Consider the following 15,983-nt stretch of genomic DNA (forward strand, 5'->3'; position numbering starts at 1 on the left):
TTGGTTGTCTTTGTTGCTTTTTGTAGACACACTCTGTGGCGATGTCTGCAGACTGTACTGACCCCGACCCTGGCCCAGATGTTTGAGGTGTTAGACAGAGACTCCAACCTAAACTTGCTTTGTGGTGCTGGCCTCAGTGAAGGACTTGTCCAGTTCTGGCTGGACATCTTTAGTGATGGCCACATTCTAGACTTCACAAGGCCACAAAGCCCAAGGTAACATGTAACAAGCATGTCGAGAACAAAGTCAGATAACAGCTGACACTTTATAGCTTGTTAATTAATTCTCATTAAGTGACATATTGTGTACTTTGTTTTGATAACATAAAAAGGCAACTTAACCTACTTTTTGTCTTTTCCCAGTGCTTCAGAACAAGAAATAAATATTCAGTGCAACCTGTTTGTGTCAGAAGAGCAGCACAACTGCTCTGCTCCGTTTAGCTGGCTGATCAGACTCTACTGTCAGGACCTGTGGGAGGAGTCTCAGTTTGTACAAAGTAAGGACACATTCACATGGATTTTACTGTAATCACCTGTAGGGGGAGTTTGTGTGATGATATATTCACAATATTTATTTTCAAGCCAGTGCTGATATACTGCTCCAAACATAAATATCTGAATAGCCTACAGATGAAACATAAAGAATAAAAAATACTTTTTTTCTGTGAAAGTAAATGACAAGTCAGTTATTGATCACACTTTACTGGATGTCTGATAAAGCAGTAAAGTTTCCGCAGATGACAAAGAAAAGCTTTGGCATGTCCTGTTTTTTTCTTCTCCAGGTCCTGAACAGAGCAATGAAGAGAGGATCCTACAGTTTGTGAGTGCAGTGAGAAACAGCAGTCTGGGCGGCTACATCTACAAACTCTCGGAGACAGAGCAGCAGGACCTGGGCCAGAAATATCTCACTGACTTTGTGCTCCTCTCATTTAGAATTCAGAGTGAGCAAGAACTGAAGGTGAGAGACCAGAGAAAGTGTTTGTTGCCTTTGTAGGAAATTGTTTATATCTCTGATGTTTTACTTTTGCATATTTTACCGTCTTGAAATAATCTGCAACGGCCGTAGTGCACTCCTGAGTTGACTTCACATTTAATGTACTGTGTGTGTGTGTGGGTGTGCGCATGTGCATGTGCATATATGTGTGTGTGTGTCGGTCTGCATGTCTGCATTTGCGTGCATGTCTTGCAGGTGTACAGGTCTGCAGTGCTGGGGTGTGTGGCTGCTCTGCAGCAGGCCCTGGCTGTGAGCCCCAGTCTCACTCCTGCCTGGGTCACGGCAGCCGCCCGCGTCTACAGCTCTCGCCTGGACGCCCTTTCACACATGCTGCGGCTCCAGCCTCACATAGTCCCTCTCCTCCTCACGCAGAACTCGCACGACAACAGACCTGACATGGTGAGCAACAGTAGCAGCCGTACCGGAAGATTAACTGGTGACTGAGCTCCCAGCCAGAGCTTTGAGATCAGCACTGTATATACAGCAGGATTGTCATTAATGATGGAAGTTGCATTGTAGTAAACAAGGTTTTCAGGTTTACAGTGTTTCTCTGGAGAAAGCTTGTGTACTACACTAGCTTTACAATTTTATATATCTAATTTTATTATATTATGATTTTGATTTATTGCAGTGTGAAGACATTCTGGCTTTAGGGATATGCGTAGAGGAGACTAAACTCCAGCATATTACCTCACTTCCTGCATGCCAGAGCTTCTTGAGAAGAGTTGAAATGCTGCAGCCCAGTTTACAGAGAGCATTCACTCCTGAGTATAGCTCCCTCTGCAGCCCTGGCTGTCTCACACACCTCGACGCTATAAAGTAAGTCTTGTGGACAAAAAAGAGAGCTCAGGCCCCAGTTTATAGCTTGTCGTAGTAGAGCAAGCTTGCAACCTTCAGCTCTGTGTTCTCTGTGTTGTGCTTTCTCAGGACAGTGTGGCTGAGTATTCTGGTCATAGCTGCTTTTATCGAGCAGGTTGTGGTCAGGGTGAATCCACAAGGGGAGAGGCTGCTGGCACTGACACTCACACACTGCAGTCAGCTACAGAGGGTGAGTGGGCAGGCACTGACTGGTGTTAGGGGCTCAGCTGATACTGTAGATAGACCCCAGTGTTACAAACAATAGACTGCAGTGTTACAAACAGTAGAAGCCACATAAATTAAAGCGGTGCAGAGTAATTGTTTTCTCCCACTGGAATCTCTCCAAACAATCCTCTATTTGCTAGGTTGTTTTAACATTTCACTACTGGACTAGGAATGGCTTATAGCTCTAGTTTACATCTGTGGCTTATAGCAGACTATTTCAGACTGCTCCTCAGTTGTCCCCACAGTGCCCTCTACTGGGGGACTCTTTATAGTTCTCCCACTATTGATACATGTGTGGTTCTGTCCATTAAGCTGATGGAGGAGTGTCCTGACCTGCGGGACAGAACCACCCTGCAGCAGCTCATCCGTGTTCTCAACGACTATTCCTTGGAGAGCACCAGCAGAGAGCTACGGTAAGGCCCACCAAGCCCTCCCTCTGAGCTCCAGGAAACCTGCCAAAGTTAAACTCTCTGCCCTCTAAAAACTCTATGCATGTTTAGGGAGGGGGTTTTAATGGTTAAATCATTATTTAACTAAAATAGTTGGAAATCCCTTTAATGGTGACATTTAGAGCTACACTGGCCCAGAAAATCACCTATAAACATATTTAAATTATTCCATTTCATGACTACAATTGTGCTTTCTAATTTGTAAATGAACATCAGGTATATGTCTGGCTGTTGTCTATGATTTAGTGTGTTTCTTCAAATGCTTTTTAATGATTTCTTCATTAGTTTCGGTCTGAAGTGTCCTGTGTGCCTTGGGGACCTCTCCGAGCCCTGTGCCCTGAACTGTGAGCATGTCTTCTGTCTGTCCTGTTTGACGACATGGATACAAGGACAAGGCCCAAAGCAGTGCCCTAAGTGCAGGGCATCCCTGCCCCCCAACTACCAGCCCACAGTCTCCACTAGTGTCGAGTGAGTTTACCAGAGAAGGCCGGTCTCTCCTCTCTGTCTCTCCTCATTCTCCCCTCTCTGTCTCTCATCTCAGTCTCTCCTCTCTGTCTCTCTCTCAATCTCTCCTGTCTCTCTCTCAGTCACTCCTCTGTCTCTCTTCTTAGTCTCTCCTCTTTATCTCCCTCTCTCAGTCTCCCCTCTCAGTATCTCCTCCCAGTCTCTCCTGCAAGTCTCTCCTCTCAGGCTCTCCTCTCTATCTCTCAGTCTCTCCTCTCTGTCTCTCCTCCCAGTATCTCCTATGTCTCTCTCAGTCTCTCCTCTCTTTCCTCCCAGTATCTCCTCTCTGTCTCCCCTCTATCTCTCTCAGGCTCTCCTCTCTGTCTTTCCTCCTAGTATCTCCTCTCTGTCTCTCTTCTCAGTCTCTGCTCCCTGTCTCTCCTCTCTGTTTCTGCCAGTGTCAAGCACCCATCTCTGCTTATTAGCGTGATTGATTTTCAAATGTGCACTTCCATGTGAACACTAGCTATAAAACAGGATTTGAGGGTTTGTGTGGGTGCTTCAGGTCTGCTCTTAGGCAGCACAGAGATGTGAGGAGATGCTGTAACTCCTTCTTCCTGGAAGTCGTTTCCCGTTTCTGTCTCTGTGAGGGACAACGCCCCCAAGAGGACATGGTGGAGCTGCTCTTCTCCATCCTTATCTCAGCACAGGGTAGGTGTAGCACTCACTGGATGTCTATGGAAATCAGCTTGTGTGAGTGGCTCATAAGCCCCAAATATGTTTGACAGTCATAACTGCAGAGTTAAAGATACAGGTATTTCATTAAGTGTGTGTGTGATTTCAATCCTGTAGGAGATGTGTATAAAACCAGGGAGCTCACACCATTCCTGGAATGTGTTGACCAGAACCCTGTAGCACGGTCTGTGCTGCCCAAACTCTTACTGCAGCACAGGTATCAACATCTCTCTCTCTCTCTCTCTCTCTCTCTCTCTCTCTCTCTCTCTCTCTCTCTCTCTCTCTCTTTCACTCATTCTCTCTTTCACTCACTCTCTTTTTCATGCTCTTGCTCTCAGTCTTTCTTGCTCTCCCTGTCACACAAGTGCTCATGCACACACACACAGCATTGTTGATATGTGCATGTGTATTATGCTGCTGAAGCCGTAATGTGTGTGGTCTCATAACCACCTCTGCTTCACTCATGTGGGCTTTGCTATGTGGCACATGATAAGATGCTTTCTAATGGTACTTTCTCCAGTTTTGATCAGGTCAAAGGTCACATTCAGGCATATTTAGGAAACCTGGAGCAGAAGCTCCTGGATGATGAGGACAGGACTGAACTTTACAGAATGTTTGTCAACTGTTTCCAAGTGAGTGGACTTTGATTCCCAGTTTAGATGAGGGTTATGTCAGGGTTCCTATTGATTTGAAAAGTTCATGTTATTAAATGTCTCAAGTACAAATCAATGTGTCTCAACGCCTGTCAGACACTCGCTGATCCATTCAACTGCTGTACATTTCTTAAACGTTTATTTAATCTCATAGGATTCCTACTGCATCTTAGTGTGTCACCCAGCTGAGTTCTAGCCCCTGTTCATTTCTTTCTTTCATTATGTTCTTTGATTGTGTGCTTAGATTTTGTGCATTTTCAGGTCTGCAGCCTCTTGTGGTCAGGCGAATTGCATTTGTATCTACGCTGCTTTGACAACATGCTTGTAAAAGGGGTCTTGCATGTTTTTTTCTCAGGACTGTCTGCCCGGCCTGGGTCAGAGTGCATCCCTAGAGGCGGGCGAGGCATGCCAGCGTCAGCAGGAGGACATTCAATTCCTGGGTCGAGTGGCCCGTCGCCAGGCCCCGCTCAGCCTGTGCCAGCCCGCTGACTTCCTGCTGACCATGGCACGACTCCGAGCTTGTCTGGACACAGCAGCCAGCGTACTGCCCAGGGCACTCGGCCTCAAGACCGGTGAGGAGATCTCAGTGGCTCCCGTGTGATGATGACCAGAGTGTGGTTGGTTTTGTACAGAGAGACAAAAGACTGGAACGCAAATGAATCCATATCAAATTCATGGTTGTGGTGTAAAGTTTTGATTTAATTTTCATGGACTCTATTAACATGGCTGTGTATAGAAAGGGCGGTTATGGAGGTCTTGTGCATCTATCAGAATCAGAAAGATTTTATTGTAATACATTGTACAAGTACAAGGTACGAAATGTCATTCCCTGAGGCCCAGTGAGCCCAGAGCAGCCGCTGCAACTAGTGTGTTGCCAGCTCTGCAGGATGGGAGAGAAACAGAGAGAGATAAACACTAGGAGGAGACAAAAAAATATGACCACAGATTATTCTCACAACAGGACAACAGTCTGTGTGCACGCAAAAAATCCCCATAGCACATACAAGCATTGATAACACAGACAGTCAAACAGAGAGAGGCGTGATTCATTCAGAGAGGGAGGGGGGAGCCAGAGGCCTAGCACAGTTTTTGTGTCAAAGTTTGCGGTGGAAGGTGAGAGCCATCTCTGTCAGTCTCTGTGTGGGGGTAGGAGCAGGTAACCAAGACGACGACCTTCTGGGAGAGATTTGTTTGGGCGCCAATGCAGATAATCGAGAATGAAGAATTTAGCAAGGAGCTCCTCCTTGAGCGCTTGAGCACACAAACTCCCCTTAAGTCAGCGTTCTCCCAACAGATCCAACTTCACGCCTAGAGCAATTGATTCCATCCATGATCGACTCCAAGCTTACCAACAGTCACAGTCTGTGTTCCACAGCTCTACCCACCGCATCAATCGTGTGATCTATTTTCACATGTAACGTTATTATTGTGCTGCTGCTGAAGTGTGTGCTGGGGTCGCACTCTGTGTGTCTTCTGCAGGCAGTTGTGCCGAGTGGGAGCTGAAACTTCTGGAGCAGGTGAAAGCAGTGTGTGAGTATGGGGACAATGACTGGTACAGAGTCTACCTGCTCCGAGCACTCAGCAGGCTGGCAGGCAGCCATTGTGTGCAGGCTCTGCTGAAAAGCTCCATGTTCGAGTGGGTCCTACCTGCCGAGCTACTGCGACTCCAGGTAAGACTCCAGACCCTCTGAACCTACATGTTAAGACTGTAGCACGGAGTTCGCTGTCCGATCGGTTGCACCATCACTGTCATGTTTCTCATCTGAAGCGGCTGGTCCCTGCGGACGTAGACCGTTTCCTGTGCTGTGGTCAGCTCTATCGGCTGCTGAGAGACGGGGTGGGCCAGACGCTCCTGGACGGCAGCACGAAGGCGCTGAGAGATGCCACACAGGTCCCAGACGCTGGACGCAAACACACCGCGAGTCCTCCGTTCACATGATGGTTTTAGTTAAGATTTGTCTGAAACTGGAGGACATTCATTAAGCTGTTCTTGAAGCTTACACAGCAGACCTCACACATGTGAAGCTTACACTGGAGACCTCACACATGTGAAGCTTATGCAGCAGACCTCACACGCATGAAGCTTACACAGCAGACCTCACACACGTAAAGCTTACACAGCAGACCTCACACACGTAAAGCTTATACAGCAGACCTCACACACGTAAAGCTTACACAGCAGACCTCACACACGTAAAGCTTACACAGCAGACCTCACACACGTGAAGCTTATACAGCAGACCTCACACACGTGAAGCTTATACAGCAGACCTCACACACGTAAAGCTTATACAGCAGACCTCACACGCATGAAGCTTACGCAGCAGACCTCACACGCGTAAAGCTTACACAGCAGACCTCATACACGTAAAGCTTACACAGCAGACCTCACACACGTGAAGCTTATACAGCAGACCTCACATACGTAAAGCTTACGCAGCAGACCTCACATGCGTAAAGCTTACACAGCAGACCTCATACACGTGAAGCTTATACAGCAGACCTCACACACGTGAAGCTTATACAGCAGACCTCACACACGTGAAGCTTATACAGCAGACCTCACACACATGAAGCCTGGTGGAATGCTTTGCTGTCCCTGTCCAGTCAGAAATGTTTGGTTGTGTTTTTATTTTTAAAAGTTTTTGCTTTTCATAGGCATAAGTTAAAACCTGTGTGTGTGTGTGTGTGTGTGTGTGTGTGTGTGTGTGTGTGTGTGTGTGTGTGTGTGTGTGTGTGTCCAGAATGCGGGTCATTCTGGCTCTGTGCAGAGCGTTCTTCTCTCTCTAGCCTTGTTCAGACAGGTCAACAGCCACCCACCCTGGGCTGACCCTGCTCTGCGTCCTGTAAGTAAAATCTTCTAATTCTCAGTATAATAATAATATAGAGTTGTTATGAAACAAATTAAACAAAACCAAAGAAACACAAAGTATGTGTTGTTATAGGCAGTACATGGTGCTAAAAATATACTAAGGCAAGACAGAATAAAGAGACTGAATGTCTTCTTCTGTTTTCCCTCATGCTTCTCTACAGGAGCTGGATCCCCTCATTGCTTTTGTCAGGGAGAACACAGTGGGTCACCTTAGAGATTTGTGTACTAGTCTCTTAACAAATCAGCCTGGAGGTGTGATGTCTAACCTACACATCAGTGGGACTGTATCTGCTGGGAGGCGCCCCCTACTGGAGCTCCTGGTGCATGCCAGCGCTGTGTTTAACAGTGGAAATAGACTGCTCCACCCTCTTCATCTCATTGCCTGTAGGCCGCAGACTATGACGGTAAACCCACACATGAATTGAATTGAATAAAACGTTATCATTGCTTTGATTAATTATTGTATTAATAGTTCATTTTTGTAATTGCTTTTTGATTTCAAGACGTTGCTTTTCATGGCAGACATGTTAAGAAATGACCACATCTGTCACAGGAGAGCATGTTAGCCTGTTAGGCATTCCCATGTCACTGGACCTCATGTTAGCCTGTAAGGCATTCCCATGTTAAGGCCTCAGTAATCTGAGGATGCTGAAGTACTGAACCTGGATTTGGCATGCAGGTGAAAGGTGTTTTTTTTTTGTCTTTGTCCAGGAAGTATTCTTGCCTACCATGCCCGATGACAACACAAGCGAGGTCTTCCAGTGGCTGAAAGAGGAGAAACTGAAGATGTACAGTAAGCACAGAGAGGATATATACACTCAAACGGCCCTCCACCACTCAGCTGTTGGTGTTGGAAACAGACACATTACTTCTGATCTGGGAGATTTTTGAGACATATGGTGACTTCTGCTTCATCATCTTCTTCTTGCACTACAGCTTGTACCAATGGCCATCCGTGTATGGTTGGAGAGGTAGGCTGCACTCCGCACATCCATTTGACTTTAACTGAAATGTGCATGAGCGTATATTGTGATTTAACTCTGTGTGTGTGTTTTCATTAAGTGTGGGAAACCAATGATGTTTGCAAAGTGTGACACCTGCGGAGTGAAGATAGGTGGTCAGAACCACAGCCCAGCTCCTGGGTTCACACCGGTCCACGGCAGGGCAGCTGATAAGACTCGCCAGGGCCACATCCTGGGCGAGGCAGGCCGCAGGTCCGATGCCCCCAACAGAGGTCTGCTCATGCCCCAGTCCTGCGTGCTGCGCCTCTGTCTCCACCTGTCTATGCTGCACGGGTCTGCTCTTAATAACCAGGTACACAGAGCTTTTCCAGTGTCTGCAGGAAGTGAGTGATGGGACCAGCTGTTCACCTGTCACATCCCCATCAACGTAGCAAATGAGTTTATGTAATACTTATTCATTCCAGACCTGTAAATAACATCAAAACAAAGTGATCACCTTTAGTCTCCAGTATTGCTCAAGCACAGGAATATGCACCACAGTCCTGGTAAGAGTGATTGTTGATGATCATGTGTTGATTAAGGAACATGTCACCGTTTGCGTGAAAATCTTCGCAGGGTATCCGTGCAATGATCCACCCCGTGGTTCATGACATCAGCGAGTTCTTGTGGGGCCATGTGGAGAAGGACATGGAGGTTCTTGGGAAGAGTCTCAGTCTGAACTGGGACGACACAGCCATCATCATTCATCTAATACTCAACACTGCAGCACATCTCCCCACAGGTCTCAGAGAACACCACAGCCAGAGGAATAGTGAACACTTACACCTAGAGAAACAGTGACCGCTTACACCTAGAGAAACAGTGACCGCTTACACCTAGAGAAACAGTGAACACTTACACCTAGAGAAACAGTGACCGCTTACACCTAGAGAAACAGTGACCGCTTACACCTAGAGAAACAGTGAACACTTACACCTAGAGAAACAGTGACCGCTTACACCTAGAGAAATAGTGAACACTTACACCTAGAGAAACAGTGAACACTTACACCTAGAGAAACAGTGACCGCTTACACCTAGAGAAATAGTGAACACTTACACCTAGAGAAACAGTGAACGCTTACACCTAGAGAAATAGTGAACACTTACACCTAGAGAAATAGTGAACGCTTACACCTAGAGAAATAGTGAACACTTACACCTAGAGAAACAGTGACCGCTTACACCTAGAGAAATAGTGAACACTTACACCTAGAGAAATAGTGAACGCTTACACCTAGAGAAATAGTGAACACTTACACCTAGAGAAACAGTGAACACTTACACCTAGAGAAACAGTGACCGCTTACACCTAGAGAAATAGTGAACACTTACACCTAGAGAAACAGTGAACGCTTACACCTAGAGAAATAGTGAACACTTACACCTAGAGAAACAGTGAACGCTTACACCTAGAGAAATAGTGAACACTTACACCTAGAGAAATAGTGAACGCTTACACCTAGAGAAATAGTGAACGCTTACACCTAGAGAAATAGTGAACGCTTACACCTAGAGAAATAGTGAACGCTTACACCTAGAGAAATAGTGAACGCTTACACCTAGAGAAATAGTGAGCACTTACACCTAGAGAAATAGTGAACACTTACACCTAGAGAAATAGTGAACACTTCTACCCAGTGAAAAAGTGAACATTTATAGTCATCAACTCTAATTAACATGGAAAATTTTAAATTTTGAACATCAAGTGATACCATGTGAAAATGTTATATAACTTCATATGAAGTTCAAAAGGTTCAGAGTTATAAGTATATTCAGTGAATTCTTCAATTTCCTACCAGATGGTGTCCAGCAGAGGGCAGCACAATTGTCTTCTCGGCAGGCCCGAGAGCAATGGGAGAAGCGTGTTTGCCAGGACGTCATTGATCCCACCATAAAGGTCTGTTCAGAGGAATGAGTTAGCTGTGCTTTTGTACATATATTTTTGCACTGCGGCTGTCAACAAGCGTAAATTTTCAAAGTCTCGCCTTGTGCTGGAGATCATGTGACTTGTTGCATTTCTTTGTTTCTCAACATTTTCTCGTTTCTGCTGCCGTTGTCATGCATCTGCGTTCAGGACTTTAAGAGGAAGCTCGGTGATGCTCAGGAGCACATCACCCAAGACAGCAGGCTGTCTGGCAGTGCTCTGATGATGGTGTTAAAAGGAGACCCCAGCAGTCTCCTCTCTCTCCCCACACACTGTCCCACCCATCACACAGCTTTCTGGACACCTCCAGACACCCTGACCACAGAGCACCTCGCCCAGGTTCTAGCCGAAAAGCATGCTGGGAACCAAGTTCCCCTGCTTTCCCTCTTCCTGGACAAAGTAAGTGGATCACAGTTTTTAGTATATGCATAACATAGAGTCAGTGATGGGGGGCTCAGTCCCTTTGAGTTGACACTTTCTCAAACATAGAACTACATCTGCCTTGGATTAATGTCGCTTAGATAGATATATGGATTTTAATTAATCCTGAGGGAAATTGAAGATTTGAGTGTAGTTAGCTGAGGAGATACAATCATACGCAGTTAAACAAATAAAGCATATGTATTTAATGTTTGCATACCTGTGTGTGTGTGTGTGTGTGTGTGTGTGTGTGTGTGTGTGTGTGTGTGTGTGTGTGTGTGTGTGTGTGTGTGTGTGTGTGTGTGTGTGTGTGTCACAGGTGCCCTATATAAGGCAGCTTGCTTGTCTACCTGACCTGGCTGCGCTGTTGTCTGATCTAATGAGAGTTGTGCCTGCTGGCACTGAGACACATGCCCACAGCGTCGGCACACTGCTGCGGAGCAGGCCTGCAGGTAAGCCCGGTCAGCACTGAAGAGTTGGACTTCCCTCTGGTGCACTGAGCAGCCTGTTTAGTGTGATTAAAGTGACGTATTGAAACAGGATATCAAAGGAATACGCTGACCAAGAGGATAAAGTCCTTCTTCAAGGTGTGGAACCATCTCAGAATGGAGCTGGAGAACAATGGTAAGATAGAAGATGGAATATTTATGTAACATAATAGTTCATTGAAGGAACTACACAGACCAGTTTATAGAAAATACGTGTGTTATTAACAAAACATTGGTAAAATTGTAAAAAAAAAAAACAAAACTGAAAGTTGATATTTTTAGACGTTGATTTATTTAGGAAATGTGTGTGTGTGCATGTGCGTTTTTGTTTGTGTGTATGCATCTGTGCGCTTTGTGTTTTTGTGTGTGCGGGTGTGTGTGTGCATGTGCGTTTGTGTTTGTGTGTGTATGCACCTGCGCTTGTGTGTGTGTGTGTGTGTGTGTGTGTGTGTGGTAGCTGCTGTGGGTGTAGACCCTGACCTCTGCTCTAAGGACATTTCCATGGAGAGTTCTGCAGACTACCTGACCTTGAGCCGCCGGGGCCCTGGATCCTGTCTCCATTCTCTCGTTGACCTGCTATCAGACACTCACAACAGTCTAGTGCGAGAAGCTCGCAAACTCAGCCATCAGGAAGAGCAAGACAGGTGTGTGTGAGAGTAACTGTGTTTGTGTGTGTGACAGAGAGAGTACCCTTTTTGTTTTGTTTTTTAAACTTTCTTTCATCCATCAGTGACTATAGTGTGCCTGTGGGGGCGGTGTCTGAGAGTCATCTAGCCCTATGCCACCCAGAAAAGGAGCTGCTCCCTCTGGTGTTAGCACACTGTCAGTACACTCTTGAAAAAGGCCAACAAACTGCCAGTGACTATGATCTGCAAGCAATTGAGAGACAGCTCTACAGACGTTTCTTAGCTGGAAAGCCACGCATCCTAACAGTCAGTGAACGCGCTAATCAGCTGCATTCAGCCTTTTAATGCTGTGAAATATGAAAAGGTTTGTACTAAGGTTTGTTAAGAATATTGTATCTTACCAATTGTAGGAAACTGACAAGTATCTGAAGAGGCACCATCAAGATTTTTCAGAGGTCCTGAAAGATGTCAGGACCAAGATACCACAGGTAAACACTATCACACACCCAAACAAAAGATACTTCAAACAACGTTGTCTTTCATATGACCTTATCTGCTTTTTTGTTTTTTTTTTATTTTGCCACATTTTATTGCTGTTCAGTTCATCCAGCTGCTTGCAGAAGCATATATGCAGAATTACACCGACAAATTCTTGTTTTCTTTGGGCTCACCAGGGGCTGCTGAAGAGTTCAGTGTGCAGCTCCACCAGGGCAGGCCTGCGCTCTTTCACTGACGTGTGCGACGGTCTGGATGCTGTGGAGATTGGCCTGCGCTTCCTCAGCAAAACTGGGGGGCAGCCTAAATCCTTACTGCTGTCTTACCTGAAAGACAATCTACGAATGGATCAGCACATCTCCAGCAGTGTGGCCAAGGTCAGGAGCCCAGCACAGAGCTGCGTTAACATGTCGCCAGCGATGGTGGAGGTTATAATCTACAATCCCTCTAGCTATTCTGACACAGCTTAAGTCTGAATTAACCTTGTTTGTCTGTTTAGGTCAAAAGGTGAAAAGCCACATTGTTTTGCTTGACCAATTAAAGTCAATTTACTGGTAGTTTTTTACATAAGCATCTTTGTGATAAATTATTAAAATTGTTAAAGTGGCTCAATACAGTCTTTCAGGAATTATATTCCAGAACGACTCACATTCCTGAATAAATGTTCAGAAATGCAGCATTCGTGTGATACCCAACGCATTTGTGTGTCTGCCAGGCCTTGGCAGAAAGCAGGCTGGATCAGTGCATCGCTACCTGGCAGCTGTTCACCTGCTGGAGGAGTGAGATGAGGCTGTGGAGAGGCCAGGTGAGCATCCTGCCCCGCCCCTAATCCTCACTTGGCCCAGGTGTGGCCGTTTTTCAGGATCTTGGTTACAGGACCCCAGTTTTTCTGGCACTGTGGGTTTATTGACAGAAAACCTTACTTCACAAGAAACATCACACTGTGTGATGGAATTGGGTCAGGATTCCACCTGCAGCATCTCATACACTGTGACCTGCAAGACAAGTATTACACTGCTGTGACTGCACAGTGTACAACAGGCAGAACCCAAAAGTGTATTTATCCATCTTACAGCTCATTTCAATATTTTAACTCTATAAATAATAAAGCAGTATACATCCCAATATATCTCAATATATTCCAATATGCATTACTGTTCTGCAGGAAGTGCCAGTGCCTTCAGAAACACTAGTTAAGGTCATATGTATACCATCTGTTATTTATATGCGTTCAGTGTGTTACAGTGTCAACAACTGATCTGAACAGAACTATAGTAACATGTCTTTGCTTTGGTATGTGAACCACATGGATGTTTTAATAAGGCTAAAAAGGTCCAATAAATCTGCCTTCTGCTCAACCGTTTAGCTTTGTCACTGCTCTGACCCCCGACCCTTGACCTCGGTTAACCCAGAATGGGGATGAGAGGACCAAGCTGTGTGTGGTAAATTCAAGGAAAGTGCTGGCTAGAGTGTGCCTGACTTTTGTTCAGAACGTGTGCCGTAGGATGCAGACTTGAGCTTTGTGACCTTGTGTTTGCATGTCGGGCAATCATGGCCTGGTGGTATTGACTTTTGGTCTGGTCTTGTGACCGGAGGGTCGTGGGTTCGCATCCCAGACCTGAGGCCATGACTGAGGTGCCCTTGAGCAAGGCACCTAACCCCAACTGCTCCCCGGACGCCGGGCTAGGGCTGCCCACCGCTCTGGGCATGTGTGATCCACAGCCCCATAGTAATCACTAGTGTGTGTGTGTGTGTGTTCTAACTGCACAGATGGGTATTTTTTCGATTGTGGTAAAAAATCACAATTGACAAAATATGGCACAAAAAAAAATGTTTAAATCATTCCTTTAGAAGCTGGCAGGATTTATCCGTGCCTCATTGCAATGAAAGAAAAGAAAATGGATGACTAGCATGGATTGCTGTTTTGGTTGCTGTGCCATGTGAATGATCATTTGTAATAAAGCTGAACTCTTTTTATATGGTACATTTCCACAGCTTAACTGAATAGAGCAATAGTACTGCATGAAAATGCCATTTAATGGTTGTCGTGACAGGGCACGTGGCCAATTTTCCTCATACCCTTTGATTTTATGTACCTCATCCCACAGGACCCTTTGCCAAAACTTTCTAAAGATTTTAAGAAGAAGCTGTCACGGGAGGAGAGGAAGGACATGACAGACTTTTTGGATGTGACAGATGTTGAACTTTTCACGCTGGAGCTTCACGAGATTCTGCTTCTGAAAACAGACAGCACATCACAGACCAGTTACTCTTCTGAATGGGAGTAAGAAAGTACTCGTATCTCCCTATCACTTTTCTTCATATAAAGACATAAACACTAGTCTGTCAGCATTGAGAATTTGATCTTCATTAAAGATTATTTAACCAATTTTTCATTTGTTACATTTCCGTTCACACTTTCTTTCATTCACACTTTCTTTGTAAAACTGTAGATGTCTGTGCACTGATCTGCTTCCTGGCTTGCTTGTGAATAGTTTCTTAGAGCCTTACACAAAACCATGCACCATGTGTGAGGGACAACTGTGAAGTTTGCTTGACCACATATGCTAACACAACCTGCTCAAATGGCCTTTACGTCTAAGATTGGACAAAAAAACTATTGACTCATTTAAGTATAGTCCTTTTTCCTAATAAGTTACTCACATCTGTGAAGAACCATGAATAGCAACACTGTAAGTAAAGCTCTTAATTAGTGTAATGTATAAGTAGACACTAATAGCATTACCACTTAACTTTGCTAAAAAACAAAAATACTGAAGGTAGTAGAATATAAAGAATCAGTAGTATGTTTAAAGTTTTGTTGCAGTGGGAATTTCAATCACAGTAAAGCAGGCTTCTAGTGCCTAGTCATCCCTTGGGGACCAGGAGCCATTTGAGTGCATGGAGCCTTTTGAGTGCATGGGGCCTTTTGACTCCAAGCTGCACAACTTTGACCCCACCAGGCTTCCATCTGTCAGTGGGAGCCTGATCTCACCACCTCCTGTGACGGCAGCTGGCCACAGGGAGAAAAGGAATGTGTGCTGTGAACAATGGCCTGCAAAGCTAACTGTTGCGTCCCCCTGTCTCCCCCCACACAGCATCAGAAGCACTATGGAAAGCCATTTGGAGGAAAAAGGCGTCCCTGTCTTGCCTGGTCTGGACATTCTTCCAGAGGCAATTACTCTGAGCAAGGCTGCTGATGTCTGGAGGCTTGCTGTGAAGTTCAAGAGATGACTGCACTCTGTGGTTCTAAAGAGCACTGTTAAAAAAAAAAACAATAAAACATGTTTTTTTTCTTGGTCACATTGATGTTTTTTATGTTACTATTCTATAGAATCAACCTTCCCCCCTTTTTTTGTCATTTGAAATGTTGTAGGACCTGAATCTGAACTGCAAAACAGCACCGGATAGTTTTATGTTTATTTATCCTTTTTCTTTTTATTATTACTAATTTGAATATGTCAATGATTGTGTGAGTTTCATAGTCAATGAGTACATTTCTTTCAACATTTTTTCTCTCTTTGTAAAATGTTATCAAGCTTATTTACTCCTCATGTTTAGACAACTCTTCTTGTGAATTCTAATATTTTCTTTGCAATAAACGTCTACTGTTTGAAATAGCGGGGCTGGATTTGTATTCTACATGTTTTAAATAGCGCTTGATACCTTGTTGCAACTAGCGGAATCCTCTGCCAACCGTGCTAAACGTCAACCAAGCTTTGGTTCGTGAACGATTGACACGCCCATCACCGTTCCTGCTCACTCTTTAGTGACCTATTAAATCACCCAGCTACCCAG

The 15,983-nt window shown here is 45.1% G+C and overlaps 1 protein-coding gene across 2 annotated transcripts in view; it reads left to right on the forward strand.

Moving 5' to 3' along the window:
- Positions 1-15,797, forward strand: part of rnf213b (ring finger protein 213b) — a 33,540-nt gene extending 17,743 nt beyond the window's left edge. For both annotated transcript variants that reach the window (XM_076999385.1, XM_076999386.1), the window contains exons 33-63: positions 27-215; positions 363-496; positions 782-957; positions 1,189-1,392; positions 1,625-1,812; positions 1,921-2,041; positions 2,389-2,489; positions 2,811-2,993; positions 3,535-3,680; positions 3,822-3,921; positions 4,225-4,336; positions 4,713-4,929; positions 5,837-6,027; positions 6,126-6,248; positions 7,102-7,203; positions 7,391-7,633; positions 7,941-8,022; positions 8,166-8,200; positions 8,292-8,543; positions 8,807-8,972; positions 10,032-10,129; positions 10,307-10,555; positions 10,896-11,028; positions 11,117-11,200; positions 11,522-11,708; positions 11,795-11,996; positions 12,101-12,178; positions 12,365-12,562; positions 12,901-12,990; positions 14,294-14,469; positions 15,284-15,797. In XM_076999385.1, the coding sequence (XP_076855500.1) occupies positions 27-215; positions 363-496; positions 782-957; positions 1,189-1,392; positions 1,625-1,812; positions 1,921-2,041; positions 2,389-2,489; positions 2,811-2,993; positions 3,535-3,680; positions 3,822-3,921; positions 4,225-4,336; positions 4,713-4,929; positions 5,837-6,027; positions 6,126-6,248; positions 7,102-7,203; positions 7,391-7,633; positions 7,941-8,022; positions 8,166-8,200; positions 8,292-8,543; positions 8,807-8,972; positions 10,032-10,129; positions 10,307-10,555; positions 10,896-11,028; positions 11,117-11,200; positions 11,522-11,708; positions 11,795-11,996; positions 12,101-12,178; positions 12,365-12,562; positions 12,901-12,990; positions 14,294-14,469; positions 15,284-15,419 (4,696 nt within the window). In that variant the 3' untranslated portion in view covers positions 15,420-15,797. The remainder of the gene's footprint in view (positions 1-26; positions 216-362; positions 497-781; positions 958-1,188; positions 1,393-1,624; positions 1,813-1,920; positions 2,042-2,388; positions 2,490-2,810; positions 2,994-3,534; positions 3,681-3,821; positions 3,922-4,224; positions 4,337-4,712; positions 4,930-5,836; positions 6,028-6,125; positions 6,249-7,101; positions 7,204-7,390; positions 7,634-7,940; positions 8,023-8,165; positions 8,201-8,291; positions 8,544-8,806; positions 8,973-10,031; positions 10,130-10,306; positions 10,556-10,895; positions 11,029-11,116; positions 11,201-11,521; positions 11,709-11,794; positions 11,997-12,100; positions 12,179-12,364; positions 12,563-12,900; positions 12,991-14,293; positions 14,470-15,283) is intronic.
- Positions 15,798-15,983: the final 186 nt, after the last annotated feature.

The sequence above is a fragment of the Brachyhypopomus gauderio genome, chromosome 3 (assembly GCF_052324685.1).
Source record: "Brachyhypopomus gauderio isolate BG-103 chromosome 3, BGAUD_0.2, whole genome shotgun sequence".
Classification (NCBI taxonomy): domain Eukaryota; kingdom Metazoa; phylum Chordata; class Actinopteri; order Gymnotiformes; family Hypopomidae; genus Brachyhypopomus; species Brachyhypopomus gauderio.